Below are 21580 nucleotides of genomic sequence, written 5' to 3' on the forward strand. Positions count from 1 at the left end.
GAAATTTAGTTGGTTGACAAGGAATATGTTGGTCACTATACAATGAGTGGGGAGATCAGCATGTTAGATGTGTTAGCTAAGCAAGGGGTAAATAGGGAAGAATTGTTTTGGTCTTAGTTGTGATTCTTGCTTTTCTTTCCTAGTTTACTTGTAAGATTCAAGGAGGGGCTGCAGCTCGCGCCCCTCCCTGGCATGTTGTATGAACTCACTCTAAATCTGCTTCTGAATTAATAAATTTATTATTATTCATAAAAAAAACAACTATTAATTAAATTTAATAACTTATCATTGTTAACAGTAATAAATCATTTGTTACTATTTATTGTTAATAATTACTGTTACTTAAATTTATGTTAATTGTAAACTAAGTTAATCAAACAATTGATTAAGTGGTAATTGTAATAAAATTTATATTAATTAATAGTAACATAACCATACGTTACGAATTGATCGATTGAATTGTTGAATAGTGACATAACATTAATTAGCATATACGCGGGTCGTGCTGTAAGATATGCAAATGATCCGACGCTTGTGTTTCGTCTTCTTGACCCGATACCATGCTACAATATTCGTTCGGAGTCTCGAAATAGTGAATACAATAGCATATTAGGGTTCATAAAAGTTCACCTTTTCGCACCCTAGTGTCCCATGGATGATAAAGATTCCCTAGGAGATAGCTTAAATTTAAAAGCCGACCAAATGATGAAAAAAAGTGCGAAAAATCTCAAGTTTGTTGAATGCATACCTGGAAAACCATTGCTGTTCCAAAATTTCTACAGACCATCACAGCGCCCATTCAAGAACTTCCTACAATTTTTAGGAAACGTCTTTTAAACTAAATATCTTTAGCAAACCAAATTTTGAAATCAAGTCTCTATCATTTTGGAACATAAACGTCCTCTAAAAAGCAACATTACCCATCGTTTTCTCCACCTGGAAGGATCAATTTCATGGAATCCAATTTTCTTTTTATTTTTTCTCTTTTGAAAGTAAGGTTGTATATTTATTTGTAGAGAAGAAGAAGAAGAATGGGTCGAAGCCCCTGTTATATATTTGAGAAGGAGAATGAGGCGGAACCCCTGTTTTCTATATGCAGAGCCAAATACATACCTGTAACATAGCTTCGTTAATTCCTGAAACTGGTGTCTGTGGCACAATGTTGTTGATCCTTGAAACTAGTGTCCAAAAACAAACTCAAGACCCCTTGTTTTTATGTTCGATGTGAAGAAGTTTGGTCTGCCTTTGTTTTGATGTCAAGCTTTGTCCACGATCAAGACCCCTTGTTTTTATGTTAAATTCAAAAGTTTTTGATAAGTATTTACGTTAAATTCAAATTGCCCCCTTGTTTTCACGTTAAACTTGAAAGATCAAGCTCTTGATCTTTGAATCTCTAAATATCCCCTTTGCTGTCACTTGGAACGGAAGCTTTCTCATTAAATTGGGTTAGGGAAATATAGTGCAGATCAAGAGTCCTATTTGTTAGTAATTTCTCACTATTATATCACAACTTAGAATTGTGAGTGATTCTAAGTCCACTTTAAACCTATTAATTGGGAGTGGAAGTGGGAGATGCGTGGTTTGTTAAAAGATGGCTCTTGGAAAGCCATCCGACGTTGCCAAGAATGGATCAGATACATGAATTCCATTTGTCAGATACAAAAAAAGTGGATTAAAAAAATAAAAAATTCAAAAAAGGAGAAAATTTCTAGACTTCCTTATATATATCAGGCTTTGGGTCCAGGCAGGCCTTAATGTTGTTAATGTAAAAAGCCAGCCTAGGCCCGACCCATGATCATCCCTAGTCTATTACTTTTTATAATAAACAAAACAAAGACCTTTCAAATACCTGAAGTCTTAGTTCTTGCAAATAGGATCTCATATAGCAAAATTTCCACTAAAGAAGCAGCAACAATACAACTAATATCTTATCCCTAATCCTAAACAAAAGTAACCCCTTTATATATGTGGGAAATTTAGGCTGGTGTCAGTGCTTGAAATCCCCTCATGGATTTGTTTGGGCTTGCCTCAAGGGGTCTTTACAGAGGCAGAGGACCAATCTCTTAGGATTTGGAATGCAAGATGTTTAACATCATACTAGCCAATTCAATGCAACAGGAGATACATAAACTGATTGGAAGTGTCACATGCTTGAATTGATGAGTGCTTGAAGCACTTGGGTACAGTCCACATGTTTGCTTTCATTTCCACATATACTCTGTAAATATGTTTTATAAATCATGCTTATGTATCTTAACCAATAAACTTTTTAAAACATTTAACTATTAAAATTCATGTTTCATTTTTTGTCTACTGCCATTTTTCTTTTTTTTTGTTCCTTTTTTTTATATTGTGCTTTGCTTTGGTAAGGAACATTAAGCAATGCCATACTATCTTGTAGTTTAGAGAGCATTTCTTGCAATGCCACTGGATGAGCAAAATGAAGGGAGTTGGTGCATATCCTACATTGTTTGAAACAAAGGCCTTAGTTACAGGTTTTAGGTTTGTTTGGGGATGTAGCTAGTGTGGATGAAATATTGGCAGATAATTTAGCAAGGCTTTGTCCTTGTACTTAATTTTTTTTCTTGAGGCGTAGTTGTTATTTTCATTTCTTTTGTCTTGTTGCCTTGCAAAAGTAAGAACGTTTGCTTAAAATCCCTACACCCCCAACCAAATCCAGCATAAAAATGAGATTTATACTTCTATTTGGAGTAAGAGGTGCTTACAAGCATTTTGTTTCTTTTGCAGCACTAATATTGACTTTAATTATCTGTTTATGGTGTTTTAGGCGGATGCAAAAACAAATAGGTTTCGAGAAACTCTTTTGAGAAAAGGTGGTATATGGAGAGATATTTATGGGATTGATGAGAAGAAGGTTGCAAGCATTGTCAGAGAAGACAAAGTTGACATCTTGGTAGAGCTTACTGGTCATACAGCAAACAATAGGTTAGGAATGATGGCTTGTAGACCTGCACCAATCCAGGTATATTTTATTTTATAGTTGTTTATATTCACAGATTTCTTTTATATATTTTTCAGCATAGTTTCTGGTTTGCCTTGTCTGTTGGTGTATCAGTTTGTGTTGTTTAGATGACTGGCTTGCAGTTCTTTGACATATGTGGAATTTTCAAATCATAAGATAGGGCCAAGTTACTTTATGCTGGTTCTAATAATCTATTACTATTAAATGATAAAATAGATGACTGGCTTGCATGTACAAAATGCAAATCATGGAGAAAGAATGAAGTGGGTATTTGAGTTGGTGTATAGGGGGTGCAAGTTAGGTTACCCAATTTTAAGAATTTAAACTACATCGGGCTAGGGCCATTCAAAATTTAACAAATTTCCAACCCAACCCTACCCAGATTGGAATCCTATTGATGTTGCGGATAGTGAAGTTGAATTCTTTGAGCACTTTGCAGCAGCATTGGTCTGGTGACTTGGCAATTTTCTTTATTTGGGAATTTGAATAGGTTTTTTTTTTGAACTGCCCATAGGCTTCATATTTCATTCAATCAAGAAATTGGTACAAAAAAAGCCGAAAAGGCCAATAAAAAAAGCCCAGAAACAATTTCTCAAGAGAACAAAATATAGAAATGGATGAAGGAGAACATAAAGAACTTCTGCAACCAAATAAAGGTGAATAAACGTCACCAACAGAAGTAGAAACTCACATCTCCAATCCACCACATACAGCGAGCGAATCTGCTAGTAGAAATCCATACGACCGCCATTGTTGGGCAAACTACAAACGGAAACCACCTTGAACAGTATCTGCCTGAGAACCACAAACAGATTCAAACAAAGACGGCAATTGTAAAGCCACATCCACCAGTAACAATCGCCCAAAAGCTTGAGAAAACTCAAGAGGAAACCTCGAGAAAACTCGAGAGAGAAAGGCTCTCTCAAAACCGAGAGAGGGAAAGAGGAAGGAGAGCCCAGAAGGGCGGCTCCCTTCAGGACTCCCTGAAGGGAGCCGGCCCCAAAGAAATCCCTGTGAGAGCGCCTCTAACGAAAACCCTAACCCTAACCCCAAAGAAATCCCTAGGTGACCCTGGGAATTTGAATAGGTTGACAACCAGTGTTGGAAAGACTTAAAATAAGATAAGCAAGTTAGCAGTACAGGTATCTTTCACTTAGAGGAAGAATTACTCTATTTAAAGGTTTAAAACTCGAAAAGTGCTCTCTGAAGTGTGCCTCTCTATTGCTTGGCAGTTTTTGAACTTCTGGTTATTATGACTGATCAAATTGAGAAAATTTGGAGGGACTTCCTTTAAGATGGTTGGAAAGGGAAAGGCTTTATTCAGTAAAGTGGGATACAGGTCCTCGTCCTTCAGGGAAGTAGGTACTGGAGGTTTGGGGTGGAGAATGTGACATTGTAGAGACAGGTGGTGGTATAAAATGTGGTTTTAGAAGACTCAGGTAGCTCATTGGATCCTAAGCAAGGAAGAGTTCAGAGACTACTTTTTTTTTTGATAAATGATAGAGTTTTAGAAGATTCTGGTTCCTTCAGCCACCCTATTATCAATTTAGAGTCACCTTCAATGAGCAGTCTGTCAAAATTTAGCCGTCTAGCAATCTGTACTCCTTGCAAGACTGCTTGGAACTCTGCAAAAACTAGTCCCCTATTCCAACCGGTCATGAGAAGACAGCAACAATATGTCCTTCGTTATTCCTGAAAATCCCTCCTATACCAGCTGGACCTGGGTTCGCTAGGATGCTGCCATCAAAGTTCAACTTGATAAAGCCTTCATCAGGGGGTTCCCAAGCTACCACTTGTTTGTTCCTTGCGGTAGAACTTCTAGCTACAGTTCCCCAGTTTTTCCAAAAGTTATCAACAGAGAAATCTGAGAACAGGTTTGAGGCTTTAATGCAATGTATAGTTCTATTTAGAATACACTCCCACACTCCTTTCTCTGTCACTGAAGACTGCCATTTCTCTCTTCTCACACCGTCCATATCAAAGCGGCCCTAAGGCATGTCCACATGACTTTACCTCTCTTCTTTGGCCAGCTGAAGGTTGCGGGGTCAAAGAGATTTTCAATCTGCAGAGGCACAATCCACCTATGACTAAAAAGGTCAAAGACCGTTCAGAGACTGTACCATTGATGACATTTTAAAGTCTGGCCTCTAGTAACTGAGAACTCTTTTCTGAGGTGCGCGTTTCAAGTTGAAGCATTGTATCTTGAGTTGAGACTTAGCCAGTATGGTGAGATTAATGCTTCTGGGAGATTACATCCAACAAGTGGTGGTAGGGGTTTTGAAAGCCTTGAAATCAGATAGAAAAACTAAGAACAAAATATTTGTTTTTCTTAAATGGACAATATTTTTTGCAGGCTATTCATACACAAGGTGAGGAACATGAACAACATAACTTTAAAATTTTATCATGAACAACATACACAAGGTGAGGAACATGAACAACATACATTTCCATGGGAACTTTAAAATTTAATTGTCAGAGTTGCAGGAAACAGTCTATATGTGCTATATGATAAAATGGCTGCTTCGTTGTTTGCATTATCATGGCTTGCATTATTATAATTCATGAATCATATTTCCTTGCTCTGAAAGTTGAATTTCCTTAGTACTGTTAACTTTTCTGTCATTGACATGTCTTCCTTCTACTGCAGGCAACCTGGATTGGCTATCCGAACACAACAGGTCTGCCTACCATTGATTATAGAATCACTGATTCATTGGCTGACCCTCCCAACACAAGGCAGAAGTAGGCCTTAGTATTGCCTTTTGCTGCTATACTCTTTTTTTCTTTGTCAAGATTTTCTTGAGTAGTTTCTTTTATGATGCTTCATATTACAATGTACCTATTATGATTTTTCTTTTTCTTTTTCTATTGAAAACTATATTCAGACATGTTGAGGAGTTGGTTCGGTTACCTGAATGTTTCCTTTGTTACACACCATCTCCTGAAGCTGGGCCTGTTTTACCAATGCCTGCTCTTTCTAATGGTTTTGTTACTTTTGGGAGTTTTAACAATCTTGCAAAGGTAATGGTCTTAATATTAGAACAGTAATGTTATGTAGTTGATCTCTATTTATGGTGGAAGTTTTTTTTGCGTCTCTTGGAATAGTTATATGCTTGTGTTTTTTATTTGCACAATATTCTTGTTTTCATTCATGTATTTCTTTTCCCAGATTACTCCGAAAGTGTTGAGAGTCTGGGCACGTATACTGTGTGCAGTTCCAAATTCCAGACTTGTGGTAAAGTGTAAGCCATTTTGTTGTGATAGCATAAGGCAGAAGTTTCTTCACACATTGGAGCAAATGGGGCTGGAATCACTACGTGTTGATCTTCTTCCACTAATCCTCCTTAATCATGATCACATGCAAGCATATGGCCTCATGGATATTAGGTAAAAATTGGTACCATGGTTCCTCTGCCTTTTTTTGATACTTTGGTTCCTCTTCTTTTTGAGTTTGAGGGTTCTTTCCTTCTACTTCATCTTTTTGTTTATAACTGATATTTTTTTCTTGCTTTCTCCTTGATTCAGTTTGATAGTGGTTTCTATTTCTTAAAATAAAAAATTTTATTAGAAGAGAAAAGGATAACAAGGGAGAGATATGAAATCACCCAAAAAGAAGATAAAAACAATAGTCTCTATTTCTTTATGGTAGTTTCATTTCTTTTTATTCCCTATTTTAACAGTAAAAATGTTATCCTTATTTTTATTTATCAAAAAAGCGATGCTATCCTTCTTTGTTCTTTCCTTATTCAGGGCTTTGGTAGCTATTATTTTAACCTTTTTCTTTATCACTAATAATTAAGGGCAAAGGGCAGCCCAGTGCACAAGGCTTCTGCCATTGCGGCATCTGGGGAGGGACAGATGTCACAGCCTTACCCATGCAATACAGAGAGGCTGTTTCTAAGATTTGAACTCTGGTCACCCAGCTCGAAATGGAGCAGCCTAACCGTTGTGCCAAGGCCCACCCTCCTTTATCATTCACAATGATTTCATTAAATCATTACATATATCTTAAAAATGTGCAAGTCATAGGTGAAGATGATTTTCAAATATAGTGTTTCTATACATAAGCTATATGAGATCATGTCATACAAAGATAAAAGAATCTGCCTACAAGTCATTGATACATAGCTCTGTTCTTAAGTGGTTCTCCCCTTCTTGCATTTAACTTGCGGTTCTGATAAATTGGTGTATCCACAAGTTAAACCACCATCTTCCCTGTCTCTTGAAGTAAATCAAGTACATATTTTCTTTGAAATACGAAGAAACCATGCTTGGACTGAACTATCTCTATTCACAAAAAGTACCTTAACTCTATTAACTCTTTGATCTTTAATCTAAAACTCTTTGCTCATGTAAGCAAGGTCAACTCTATATGTAGGTAAGGCCTCCGAAAGTCTGGAGAGACTAGCGGTGAAGGTCTGTTGGTGATTGCAAAGAGGGAGAGGGGAGGAGAGAGGAAATCTGGGTCTCCCTCCTCACAATGGGTCTTTTCAATGTGTTGTAGGGTGCTAGGTGTATTGGTGTTGGGTTCTTATATGGGTATGGGGGCCCTATTTATATTATCTTTAGGCCTCATAAGTTCTAGAATTTTCTTATATTGGAAATTTACCTGTTTTATCCTTCAATTGATATTCTAGAATGTTCTAGTACTAAGTTGTTGCCAATAACTCTAATTATGAATAATGGACCTGGACTAGTCTGATTTGACTTGCGATCTTGCCAGGTCAACTGGGTTTATGTACTTCCATAAATCCATTGTCTTACAGCTTAAAAATTGCTTGAGACAATCAAATCTCATATGTATTATTTTTGGTCATCACTATATCATCTACGTATACGATCAAAATGGTCAATGAAGTATCATTCCTTTTTAGAAAAATAGTGTGATCTGACCATAATTGAATATATCCAATTGGACACTATCTAATATCGCACGAAAGATTATAGCTATTGACTGTAATACTTCCTCCTTCCAGAGATTGAAAGGTAACCCAAGCAGTTTGACTATTACGTTGTCCTCAACCTCAAAACTTTGGTATTAGAGAGAGGACACCATTTTGAGTCTGGCAACACCAGCCTCTGAGTGAATATTTAAAGCTGAAATCTCTACTTCAACTTCACCTAGATTTATCAGAGCTTTACAAGATTCATAAGGTGTAATCACCATCGGCTTTGGCGGGTTCAATTCTCTGAGTATCGCCTGCGCAATACCCCTCCAATCCTTTGGTGGGCTTGAAGTTTCCACCACAAATTTCTTCCCCCAATCCTCCGTTCCTCATGTTGTTACCATTTTACAGTTTCTTTTTCCTTTTCTTGCAATCGTCCATTTCCCGTCAACGGATTCTTCCTCTCTTTTGTTTACCCACTTTCTTTTCCTTTGCTATAGCTTCTATTTGTTCTGTTTTCAGCTGTTGAGTAAAATCACTCAGTAACTCTGCCACAACCTTCCATCCATTACCCCTTCTACCTTATGGGAAGCAAACTAACTGCTTCTTTCTTCCTCCAAAGAATTCCTGCAGAGTTATGTGGCATTCTTTTGCATTCTTTTTACATTCCAGTTCATATCTCTTTCTTCCATCTAAGTTGAACTCCATAAAGTTCACTTGTTTACCTTTAGAACTTGCTTTTAAAATGAACTTCTGCATCCATTCGATCACTTCCAGACCTTCCAGCAGTATTGTGGCTTTCTTTGCCTCCCTAATTTTCAAGCTCTTCAGCCCTCTGATCCTTATCTCTTCGAAGGTGAAATCTTTGCTTCAATCATCATCGCATTCCTAGATGTCCTAAGAACTCCCAATCTCCCATTCAAAAAAAAAAAAAAAAAAGAAAAAGAAATTGTAACCAAAAATAGTCCAAAGACAATCAAAGTGCCTAGCACCTTACTGATGGAGAATCGAGAGACGGAGAACTTTGTTCAAGCGACAAAATGGAAAAGAGTATTTCAGCTGGAGAAGAAGAAGATCCTCATGGAGGAGATAGCAAATAGGGGGAAGAAGAGTCTAAAAATAAGAGAAGACCAACGAGCAACGATCCTAATGGACTCAGAAGTAGTCGACTGGTTTAAAGGTTTTGTAGATGGTTTACTACTTGTAGAAAGAATACAAGGTTGGAGAAATGAAATGATAAACAAGGGAAAGAGATTTACAACAGAAATGGAGGTTTTATTGTGTTAACAGAGTTCTATGGCAAAGGGAGGAAACAATTAGTATGCCTACCAGAGGGACAAGCTAAACAGGGGTGGAAGAAGATCGTAGGTGCTCTTGAGGAGTTCAACCAGGGAAAATGGGTGATCCTAAGTATTGAAGAGCAAACTCAGAGGGAAGAACAAAAATCGTGGGGGCAAATGAGAGTTTAACTGGGAAAACAAGCTAGTTAAAACAAAATAAAGTGACTACTCCCATAACAGTACTCTCAACAGATACCTGTCCGAAAATATTGTGGGATGGAAGGAATGTGGAATGGAACAAGAGGAAGGTAGTGAAGGTAAAAAAAGAGGTTGAGAATTGGGAAGAAGTTTGGCAAATCTTGAGGGAGACGTTTCAGCCAAAGGAGAAATTCACCCTTATCCTTTTTGAGAGATGTAAAGCAATACTTGACATGGCCGAGCTTCAGTTTGAGAACAGAATCCTTGAAACAAAATATGGCCAGATTGCAGTGGAAAACTGGTCGCTTTTCTGCAATGAATCGAACATCTCTCAGAAGACCATAGTCATCAAGATTTTGGGGTTACCCTTTAACCTCTGGCAAGAACACTTTTTCCACAAAATAGCAGTGGCTTGTGGTGGTGTTTTGGAAGGGTTCTGCATGGAAAATCTTCAAGCGACAAAAATCAAAGTGGCAGGAGTAAAATCTGAAAAATTCCCAAGGAGTATGGATATCTTTGTTGTTGATTGTTGGAGAATGGTGTGGTTGGTGTTAGAAGTCGAAGCAAATCTTTGGAACAATTTGAAGGAAGAAGACGCTGACGTGGACTCTTGGAGGCCATGTGGTAAGAGCTGGGTGGACCGCCCGAAAGGTCAAGCTGACCAGGGAATTATGGAAACTGAAAAGTCGGGGGATAGCCTTAAGAAGCACTCCTTGCCATTTAGGGGAGATTTTTCGAAAAAATTTGAATGGGATCCAATGGTCCAAAGAAAATCTTACTCTGAGGTGTTGAGATAGAGAAACGGGCCTTCTTGCGCCCATTTCACAAAGAAAATTGGGAATCTTGGGTTGGGGCTAGATAAACCGACCCAAGCTTTAAAACCGATTGCAAAGAGCTTAGTTGGGTCATGTGACCCTCTTATTTCTCACGTGCAAAGGTTTGGTACGCAGTTGGGGGACGATAGGTGCGATCTATCATCATCCCCATCGACCTTTCGGGACTTGTGCGCCTGTGCGCCTACGGGAACGACAACCTTCTTCCCTCTCTTTCTCAGGTTGCAGGCACCTCTTCTACATAAGGAAAGACTCTTCAATGGAGGACGGATACTGAAGAGAACTCCACAACGCCTGAAAAGCCGAACCCTAGATACAATAGGGATTCGCAAGGGGACTTTGAATATGACTCCGACTGGGAGGACTTGAGAGATGTGGGTGATGAAGAAGTGGATCAGCCGTCGAATATTGGCAGTCCCGACTCAACAAAGGTTTGTAACTTTACAGACCTTGAGGACTATGGAACGAAACTCCTTTTTATTGAAGAAGTTAGTATGGAAGTTCTGGAGCTATAGGATTTGGGGATTGGTGACTCTTCTGCAGAGAGTGGGAGGTCTCTTGATGATTCTCAGAGAGGGTAGAAAGTAGAAACAAAGCAAGATCAAAGGCAGGGTAACGGGCTTGAGGAGTTGGGTTCCCATCGCAAACCAAACATGGAACCACTTGAGGAATAGATCCCCCTAGCTGCACAGGTGGCTACTGAACCTGAACTTGAACCATCAGGGTTTGTCTTTGGAGTGGTCGGCGGAAACCAGATTTAGGATCAGGGAGTTCCTTCCCCCCTTTCCCTTTCTTCAATTCTCTCCTCCCCTTTTTACTCTCAAAATTCAATTGATATTATTCCTAGTAGTAATCCTCAACTTTTGGTTTTTGCAGTTCTAGTCGTAGAAACTTCACTGGTGGCGGATAATGACCTTTGTGAGGAAGGAGAAGTTGGGAGAGGAGATAAAGATAGGGAGGAGGGAGGAATCCTGACAGTGAATCACGAGAAGCTATTAGAGAAGGAAGAAGGGGAAACTGGAACTGATGTTGGTACAAAAGAAAAGGGGAAGGTACCTAGTGGGTTAGGTAAGGAAAATGATGAATGCAGAAGACCACCCAAATTAAAAGGGCATGAACAAAAGGAAGCTAGAGGAAAGTTTACCAAAGGGAAGTTCTGTCTTAGAAAGGAGATAGGAGATGATAACAAAAAAGAAAAAGAAGAATGAATGAGGTGGAAAAACTAGTTTGTGGAGTATCCTATGATAAATCTATAAACAAGAAGAGGGAGAAAAAAAGAAGAGGCTAGGACTGGGTTAGGGAGAAAAAAGTGGAATGAAGATTCTTTGTTGGAATGTAAGAGGATTAGGGAGTGCAAAGAAAAAGAGAATCATCAGGAATGTGATAAGAAAAGAGAGACCGGTAGTGGTCATGCTCCAGGAAACAAAACTTTCGGATTTGGATGGAAGATGGATAAGAAGTATCTGGAGTAGCAGGGGTCTAAGTTGGTCCTTTGCCCCATCTTGGGGTGCCTCGGGTGGTATCCTCACAATTTGGAAGAATGAGGAAGTGGATTGTCAAGAGGAGTTGATAGGACAATACTTAGTATCAATAAAAGCCAAGAGGATGAGTGATGGAAGGATGTGGGTGCTAACTAATGTGTATGGCCCAAACTCATATAGAGAGAGGGATACATTCTGGGGAGAGTTAGCCACAATTAGGGGCCTATGGGATGGTCCATGGTGTTTGGGTGGGGATTTCAATGTGATAAGGTACACAAGTGAGACAAACAATCCCAATCAAACCATAACAACAAGTATGAGACATTTCAACTCCTTGATTGAATCCCTAGAATTGTGAGAACCTACCTTGTCGCAAGCCTCCTTCACATGGTCAAATCTTCAGTAAAGTAAAGTCTGCTAAAAAATGGACATGTTTCGTTTCTCATTTGATTGGGAGGAGTTGTGGGGAAACTTAACACTAAAAGCCCTCCCTAGAGTAACCTCAAACCATTGGCCTCTAAGCTTCTACCAAGAAAACCTTATTGGAGGCCCCACACCCTTTAGATTTGAGAATATGTGGCTGGAAGTTCCAATTTTTTTGCAAAAGGTAAAGGATTGGTGGTCAGAAGGTGGAATAGGGGCTAGAGAGAAGGTGGTGAGATTCACCAAGAAGTTGAAAAGATTGAAGGAAAAGATCAAGGAGTGGAACAAAGAGGAATTTGGAAATCTTGAGGTGTTAAAGGAGGATTTAGCTAGGAAAATAGAGTAGTTGGATCAAAGGGAAGCAAATAAAGAATGTGGACCAGAGGATAGAGCTGAAAGATGGAATTTAAAAGTGCAACTATAGGAGATCCTAAGGAAAGAAGAAATTTCTTGGAGACAAAAATCAAGATGCAAATGGCTTCTGGAGGGGGATGGAAACACTAGATTTTTCCACTCCCTAGCAAATGGGAGAAGAAGGAAAAACCAAATCTCCAGTATAGAGGTGGAGGGAAGAGAAATAAACTCAAAGGAGGAAATTGAAAGGTGCTTTGTGGATCATTTTAAGTCAATCCTAGGATCCTCTATTGAAAGCAATTTGGATCTGGGAGAATTACAGTGGGATAGAGTGCCAGAAACTGAAGCTGCCATCTTAGAAAGAGCCTTCAGTGTAGAGGAGGTCCATGAAGCAATCTTCTCGATGGATAGATCAAAAGCTTTGGGGCCGGATGGTTTTTCAATGGCTTTCTATCAAGATTGTTGGGAAATCTTGAAGGATGATTTAATGGATGTCTTTGGTGAGTTCTATCAAAAAGGGATACTCTCTCCAGGAGCAAATGCAACATTTATTGCTTTAGTGCCAAAAAAGCAAGAGGCCAAAACCCCTAAGGATTACAGATCGATAAGTCTTGTGGGTAGCATGTACAAGATCATTGCTAAAGTTCTGGCTTGTCAGTTGAAAATAGTCTTGTCATTTGTTATTTCACAAAACCAAGGGGCTTTTGTAGAAGGGAGACAAATAGTGGATCAAATCTTGGTGGCAAATGAATGTGTGGCAACTAAGAAAAGACAAGGTGGCATAGGTTTGGTTTGTAAGTTGGATCTAGAAAAGGCTTATGATATGGTGGATTGGTCCTTCTTGTTGAATCTCACGGAAAAGATGGGTTTCGGTGAAAGGTGGAGAATGTGGATCAAAGAATGTATTAGCTCGACACACTTCTCTATTCTCCTATATGGGGTAGCAAAGGATTTGTTCCCGGCTAAAAGAGGACTGAGACAGGGGTGATCCCTTATCCCCATTCTTATTTACTTTTGTGGCTGAGGTTCTGAGTACACAAATCATCAAGGCTGACCAAGAAAATCAGTTTAAAGGCTGGAGGATTGGTAGTTCAGAAGTGGTGGTGTCTCACTTGCAATTTGCAGATGGTACACAATCATCTTCTGTGAGAGTTGTGATGAATCCAGTTTGAAGAATCTGAAAATTTTGGTGGACAAGTTTCAACAAGCCTCCAAACTAAAAGTAAATTGGGGAAAAAGTTGTGTAGCGGGAATAAACATAGGGGAGGGTGACATCCAAGCCTTGGCAAATTTGCTAGGTTGTGAAGTGAAAAGCTGGCCCTTAGAATACCTAGGTTTGCCATTGGGGGGAAACCCAAAAACTGAAATCTTTTGGAAGCCAATTTTAGAGAGATTCACAAAGAAGTTGGCAATGTGGAAGAGAAATTACATTTCCCTGGGGGTAGAATCACCTTGATAAAGTCCACCCTAGCAAACCTGTCTACCTATTTCCTCTCCACCTTTAAGATCCCGGTGAAAATATCAAGGAAGTTGGAGAAGATAATGAGGGATTTCTTGTGGGAACTTGGTGATGAAAAGAAGGATCATTTAGTGAAGTGGGAGCAAGTTTGTAAATCTAAGGAGCAAGGTAGCCTAGGTATTGGGAACATCTTACAGAAAAACAAGGCCCTTCTAGGGAAATGGCTATGGAGATTCCCTTGTGAAGAAGATAGGTTGTGGCTCTTTCTTCTGATGGTTTATTTTCTTGTGCCTCTTTCTTCGGTTTGCTCACTCTTTCTATTCCTTTGGGGGTGAACTTTCCAGTGAGAGAAGTCTGGTGTAAACCGATCCCTCCTAAAGTGCAAGCCTTCTGTTGGGAAGTGTTCCTAGGGAAGGTCAACACTTGTGATGTGCTACAAAAAAGAAGGCCAAATAAATGTCTCTCTCCCCATGTGTGTCCTTAGTATGGATTGTGGTGAAACCCTACCCCACTTACTCTTATCCTGCTCTTTTGTTTCTTGTATTTAGGAAATTGTTTGTTCTCTCTTTGGATGCAGATGTGCTCCCCCACAGGATATGGTAAGTCTATTCAGCCCCTCCTTCCTGAGGCAACAGAAGAAAAGAGGAAAGTGCTTATGGAAGGCAGCAAGAGCTTCTGTGGTTTGGACTATATGGGAGGAAAGAAACCAAAGAATCTTCTCTGGAAAAAGTAAATCAAAGGAGGAAGTCATCAAAACCATAAAAATCAGAACTGCATATTGGGTGATGACTATGGATCTATTCAAAAACTTCTCCACGAATGAGATTTTCAGAAGCTGGACTGAAGTAGCACAGACAGATTTTCCTAAAGAAGTTGTGAGAGTGGAGTGGAAGCCACTTGCACTGAACAAATTAAAACTAAACTTTGATGGGAGCTCCTTTGGCAACCCGGGAAGGGCAGGTATAGGAGGCATTATTAGAAATCATCTAGGTGAAGTGGTGGCACTCTTCTCAGGACCAATAGGTTTTGGTGACTCAATACAGGCTGAATCATTGGCTCTACTTCAAGGCTTAAAGATGGCTGAGTAGATTGGTACAACAGACTTAGAAATAGAAGGAGACTCACTGCTGGTCATTTCTTGGGCTAAAAACATTACATCAGCACCTTGGAAGCTCAAATTTATATACAGAAAAATAGACATAATTGCAAGGAAGTTCAACACTCAGTTTGGCTGGATCAAAAGGACTGCAAATGGGTTGGAGGACACTCTAGCAAAACAGGGGGCAAATAGATCTACCTTGTACTGGGCAGAACTGTAAATGCTTTGTAGTGTTTGCAGATTGGGTTAATGCTTTCTGCAACCTATATCTATTGTATTTCAATATTTCTCTGTTATTAATAAAATCTTTTTGCTGATAAAAAAAAATCTTCATCGCTTTCCTCCATCTTGCAGCTTCTACGAATCTTCATCCCATTTAATATGCTTATATCATCCTTCGATATCTAGATTTTGAACTTAAGTGTCTTTTCTCAATACTTACTGTATTTTTTCCTTTTAATTTAATAAATAAATTTTATTTAATTTATTATCAAAATGGATAAATTTAAATGAAGTGGCTGATACAGTAACTATAAAATTGGCTTTATTCAGTTGTTTCTGTGATGATTTGATAGTGAATAGATTTAAGAACTATTGAGTGGGAGAATAGGTCAAAGTCACATGTCTCCCAACCTCTTTTAATATTGTATTGATTTTGGGATAGTATATAATGACAGACCTGTCTTTTTACAAAAAAAATTACCAATTTCTTATACTCTTATATCTTAACATATTCTTCTTGGGAGGGGAGGAACTTGCTATAAAAACCAAGTGTTTTCAGTTAGAAGAGAGGGGTAGATAGAGTAAAACTGAAGAATCTCAAAATTGGATGCTGGAAGCAGTAGGGCTAGTAGAAGTTAATGGGATGGCTTAGTTGGGAATAGAGGAGTTAGGGAGGATACTGAAGAGACCGGGGCCCCAAGTTGGGGGGGGGGACAAGAAATTATGGAAAGAAATATGATTTTTTTTTTTTTAACTTTGTAAGATAGAGGAGTTGGTGGTGGATAAGTTAGCTTCATTTTGGTTCAGGTTTCTGCTAAAGAATCTTTATGGTTGATTTTGATTTTTGTATGTTGAAGTTTGGACTGTTGGGGTTTTGATGTATCCAGATGTGAATTTGGAGCTACCTTTCGTTGGTTCTTTTTTAGTTTTCTTGTCTTTGTATTTAGATGCTTAGGCTGTTAGGTTGGGTTGTTTTTTTGAGCAATGTATGGTTTCTTTTTCCTGTGTGTTATCTCAACACTCCATTATATTTGCTTTTTCTCTTCTTTTAATAAAATTTCTTCTTTATTGTGCAAAAAAATCATGCCAAGGGTCCTTGTTATTTCATGGCTTCTCTTTCTGAAATCTGCTCTAAATTATTGTTTTCTTCATTATTTATTCTCTTCTATTTCTGATCTTGATGTTGATCTTCTCATATAGCTTGGATACCTTCCCATATGCGGGGACCACAACAACATGTGAATCTTTGTACATGGGAGTTCCATGTGTTACTATGGCTGGCTCAGTACATGCCCATAATGTCGGTGTAAGCCTTCTCAGTAAAGTTGGTGAGGAACTTTCTTTTCTGCATAATTTTGGAAGTATTTTATGCAGCATTTCTCCTGGGTACATTGTTGACTTGTATACTAGCTCCAACAGAAATAGAAATTTGTACAGTTAGACATTTAAGTGATTGCAACATAATCCCTATGACTTCTTAATATATACCTGTGGTTTTTAGATTCTATTAAGCGTACTTTGAGTTTGGTATTCTTTGCTCTATATGGTAGTTTTAGTGTTTTTACAATTTTCTTCCCTCAAAATATAAATGAACTTTTTCTAGTGGTTTGCAATGCTTTCACGTTTCCTACAATCTTTTAACATTCCTTTATGACTTCTCCAATACTACTTACAAGTTAACTTTGCTGGAGATGCTCATGTGTCCCATGAACATAGTATGCAGTTTGGTTTACTTTGTATGATTCTCATTTTGATCATGGCTGGCCTGAGAAATCAGATCAACAGATGAAATTCTGGAAATAACTAAAATTAGAAGGATAAAAACTGAAATAACTTCAAAACAATGTCAAATTTATTACTCTCTTTGGTCCTTTTTCTGAATGTGTGATAAGTTTATCTAAAAGTTCACTTGTGACTCAAATAACATTCTTACAAGAAGTGCATTCATGACCCCTCCACCTACAGTACACAGGTTCAGTGTGAAGACTGAGATTCTTCAATTCCTCTTCACTTTGCTCCAATTCTTATCAAATTATTTAGTACATTACATCAACACCTCAATGTGGAAGGAATGGTATGAATCTACGACAAAGAAGTTAACCTTTTCTTTGCGCTCAAAGAAAGAAAACCATTTGCTTCTATAGTTCTATGTCGAAAGTACATGATTCTGATGTCAGATCTATCACAAATCATATTCTTCTGATATATGTTGATTTATTCATGTTTTTGGGTCACTTGAGCAACAGCATAAGGGGGAGGAGCACAACAATATGCCAAATATGAAAATATTTAGGATTTGAGTGTCTGGTTATGATGCCAAAAGCTTGTACCGGGGTGCCATATCGTACAGTGTAAACTTTGTATCCTACACTGGCCAGCTGTATCTGGGTAAAACAGGTTCAAGAGACTTGCTGTTCACACACATATATGGTGGGTTTTCTACTTGGGTCATTTAGTGAGCTTCCTTAGATGACCTGAGAATCTTCTACATGGCAAAGTTGTTTGGGACTTAAAAGGAGTCTCCGCATTCCTTTCCCCATCTTCTATCCATGAAACATTAAAACCATATATTGCCGTATGTGTAGAATAAATCATCCTTTATAGGTAGGTTTTAGGTTCAAAACTTGAAACCTCAAACAGATCACATTAGCTGTGCAAACCACAATACAAGGTGAGGCATATGGCTGATATGGAGCTAATCCAGTGGGTCCCATATCTGTAGGGAAGCTTTCTACTTGACCTGACTAGTGAACCTTTTCCGTCCATCCATATAATATATAACTATAAATTTATATATTATAAAAAATCTCAATAAAAAGAACAGAATTGTAAATGTGAATTTCGAGACATAATTGATAAAGAAAAGTGAATAACCTAATGTGGGGGAGGGGAGATTCTAAGATGTAGATAGCCATGTATTAAAAGAGATGCAAACAGATTAGATTGAATCGGGTATAACCTAGATCCTAACTTCACTCATTAATATTTGGATTCAAATGAATTCTTATCCATCAGATTTGGATATTTGCACACCATTAATAAATTTAACTAAAAATTATCAAAATGTGTTGTTTCATTAATAAGATTAACTAAGGCACTGATATTTTATGTCATAAATAAATGAACTGAAAGAACTTTTGAGACTTGATCCTATGACTTTTTAGTACACATATGACATTCAAACCAACTAATAGATACAATCCATTTTTTTTTTAAAAGAAAAGGTTAACTTGATTAATAGATACAATACAAGTTTATTTATATCATAAGCATATATTTAAATATTATCAAATGGATGGAGGTAGATTCATCTTTGATCCACTTTCAGATCACACTTGGCTGAATTGAATTTGAATTCAAACTCAGACAAACAGATACCATTTGCACCCTACTAAAAAAACCATTTTTTAATGTTGATCCAGCTATTTGGGGTATTGAGAGGGATAGATTGTATACAGATCTAACATTTGGCTTTTTTTTTTTTTTTTTGCACAAAGGAGCTGCTCCCAGAATTGAACATGCATTCTCATGCTTGTCAGCTTGAGATTTTACCATTAGTCATTAGACCAAGCAATGGCCCCTGTTTGTAGCTTACATGTATCTCTTAAAATCAAGAGCTAGAGATAGCAATAACACTCTAAAATCAGGAATATATAGAGAATTAGCAGTTCCAATGGAGGCATAGTCAATTTTTAAACAAATTTGCACATGAATACAAATCCAATAAGCTAGACCATTGTTTGTGTTGATTTTTCTTTGCATGCTTGAATCCAAGCACCAAGGGGTCGAGTGGCATCCCACTTGCACATGGACTGGGGCACTTGGGTCCGACTCCACAAACTGGATGTAAATGCAAATGATGTAAATGCAAATAGCCTTACTTGATTATAAATACACAGTTATTCATAGTCTTATTCGATTAAGAAAAACAAATAGCCTAACTCAGCAAGAGGGATGATGCAGGAGCTATGAAGGTAAAAATAAGAAATCTTTTTTGTTCTATATTTTTAGACAGCATGGGTATTTTGATCATCTTCTAGGCCTTAAAAAATAGAATATTTCAATTCAATCATATAATATAAATGCTTGCATACAGTTCTAATGTTTTACTTTAAATCCAATCACTGAGTTAATACATTTAAAGGAGCTCAGTAAGAAGGTTTCAAAATCCAAATGTCTTGTCATCTTTTTACCCTTTTATCTTTACCATGTGCATGCTCTTACACTAGTGTATGTAATATAAATTGTGTTAGGGAATGGGAACAGCATGTATCTCTTAAAATGAAAGGGCAAGTGACTACTATGGCATTTGCGAAACTAGAACTTGTAGAGAACTAATGGTTCAGATAAAAATGTATAACCAGTGTTTAAACTAATTTGCATATAAAATACAACTTGATAAAACGAGAGAGTGTTTTTGTGTTCATGGAGTGGCTTTCCACCTGCATGGATTGGGGACTTGGGTCTGACTCCACATGCTTGGAAAGTGTCATTTCAACAATAACGTGTTTCAACATTCATTTGCCTGTAGATAAAGGACACAGATAAATGAAATGTTACCATTGATACCTAAGAACTCTTTATGAGACTATGAGGAAAGTTGGATTTCATAATCCTAGATTCATTATTTGTTTAATTTGAGAAGGGAAAGCAAAGTGGTTTTATATTTCTATGCAAAAATGAAGAGATAAAAATGTATGTTATACATGAAGCTGACAGTAAGCAACCCTCTTTCCCCTAAAAAAATCAACTTTAGATATTTGCACCTCATGCATACAAACATAAGATAAATTTTCAAGAGTGGGTTAGACTTGTTGAATTCCTCAGCTACATGACATATCACAACCTCCCGCTAGTTAAGATGTTCATTATGTCAAACAATAAAGTAGGAAAAATAAGAAATGAAAGTGTCCAGAGCTCAGAGTCAAAATGGATATTTGTTCATTTAGAAGATACCTTGCAGCAGTATTTCCTACTTGTGCAGCTTTTATCTTCTTTCATGCTTTTTTCTTACAGAATTGGTCCAAATAAACTAGAACTTAGTGCTTTCTGAAATGCAGGGTTAGGACATCTAATTGCTAAAAATGAAGATGAGTACGTCCAGCTAGCAATCGACTTGGCATCTAATATTTCAGAGCTCTCAAAGCTTAGAATGAAGCTTCGAGACCAAATGATGAACTCTCCAGTCTGTGATGGACGAAACTTCGTCTTAAGTTTGGAATCAACATATCGCAACATGTGGCACCGTTACTGCAAAGGTGATGTGCCATATTTAAGGAACATGGAAACATCAGAGCACCAGCAAGTTCTCCAACAAACAGCTCAGAAGAACTTTGAGCCCACAAGGATCACTGGCCCCAAAGAGAGCCCCCTTGCATCTATCAAGACCAATGGGTTCAAACCAGGCAAACCAACCATCTGAACCTTTACAGTTGGCGAGGGATATGCAGATCAGATGAATCAGATTTCAAATGAGTGAAATGGTGCTAAGACAACCCAGTTGGCTCAGTGCTCCCTCTTTGGTGCATTCTGGAAATTCTTGGATGGCAATGTCAGGAGATGTGTATACTCATTGCCTCTGTATGCTGAATTTATATCCTATTCAGCTGTATATTGATGACAATATGCTGGAATTAAGGCAGGCAGGAGCCGTGGCAACAAGCCAACAACCCATCTCTAGACGAGAAAGACGTTACATTTGGAATACTGCCAGAGTGCCAGTAATTATTACTTTCTACGTGCGAGACAGAATATAAATCGGAGTAGAGGTAATGGACTGTGGTACTCTTAGCCATGACCCATGATTCATGTCCTTGTTTTCCCGATAATTCAAAAATTTATAGTGGGTTGTAAATTTGAAAGTGAAATCCGTTCTTAGAAGGGATTCTCAGAACTTGTAGCCCTTGAATTGGAGCACTTGGATTTGAGGAATTTTCAGATCCCGATGTTATTACTTTATCATTCCAACCCCAACTCGTATCATTGACGGGTTTGTATCAGTAAGCTCTTTTTTTTTTTGAGAGTAGTGTGCTTTTGAATATGAAGCATCTTTGTTGTTTTCCTTGCTTTGGCCTCATCCTGTCCGCAGAATATATCAGCACTTTTTTACCTTTCCTGGGACCGCAGATTAGCTGCCCTTGATGGTAGGCTGTTCACAAATAAATTCAAACTGACCAACCTGGCCTGACCCTACTAATTTGGCCGGTTTTTTTCACCACCAGTCGGTTTGGGTTGGAAAGACGGGTAAATCGATAATTTGGTTCGGTTTCTATAAATATATTTTCATTGAAATATTATATATAATATGTATATTTCCAATATATATTTTGGAAATGTATATATTTAAACCAAAACCAACC

General features: G+C 38.0%; 1 protein-coding gene across 4 annotated transcripts in view; it reads left to right on the forward strand.

Moving 5' to 3' along the window:
* SPY (Tetratricopeptide repeat (TPR)-like superfamily protein) overlaps positions 1 to 21282 on the forward strand; it is a 61078-nt gene extending 39796 nt beyond the window's left edge. For all 4 annotated transcript variants that reach the window (XM_010247541.3, XM_010247534.3, XM_010247525.3 and 1 more), the window contains 6 exons: positions 2789 to 2983; positions 5634 to 5728; positions 5872 to 6007; positions 6156 to 6373; positions 16422 to 16549; positions 20282 to 21282. In XM_010247541.3, coding sequence (XP_010245843.1) covers positions 2789 to 2983; positions 5634 to 5728; positions 5872 to 6007; positions 6156 to 6373; positions 16422 to 16549; positions 20282 to 20643 — 1134 coding nt within the window. In that variant the 3' untranslated portion in view covers positions 20644 to 21282. The remainder of the gene's footprint in view (positions 1 to 2788; positions 2984 to 5633; positions 5729 to 5871; positions 6008 to 6155; positions 6374 to 16421; positions 16550 to 20281) is intronic.
* The last annotated feature ends 298 nt before the right edge of the window (positions 21283 to 21580 follow it).

This window comes from Nelumbo nucifera, chromosome 6 (genome assembly GCF_055504915.1).
Source record: "Nelumbo nucifera cultivar China Antique chromosome 6, China Antique-T2T, whole genome shotgun sequence".
NCBI lineage: Eukaryota > Viridiplantae > Streptophyta > Magnoliopsida > Proteales > Nelumbonaceae > Nelumbo > Nelumbo nucifera.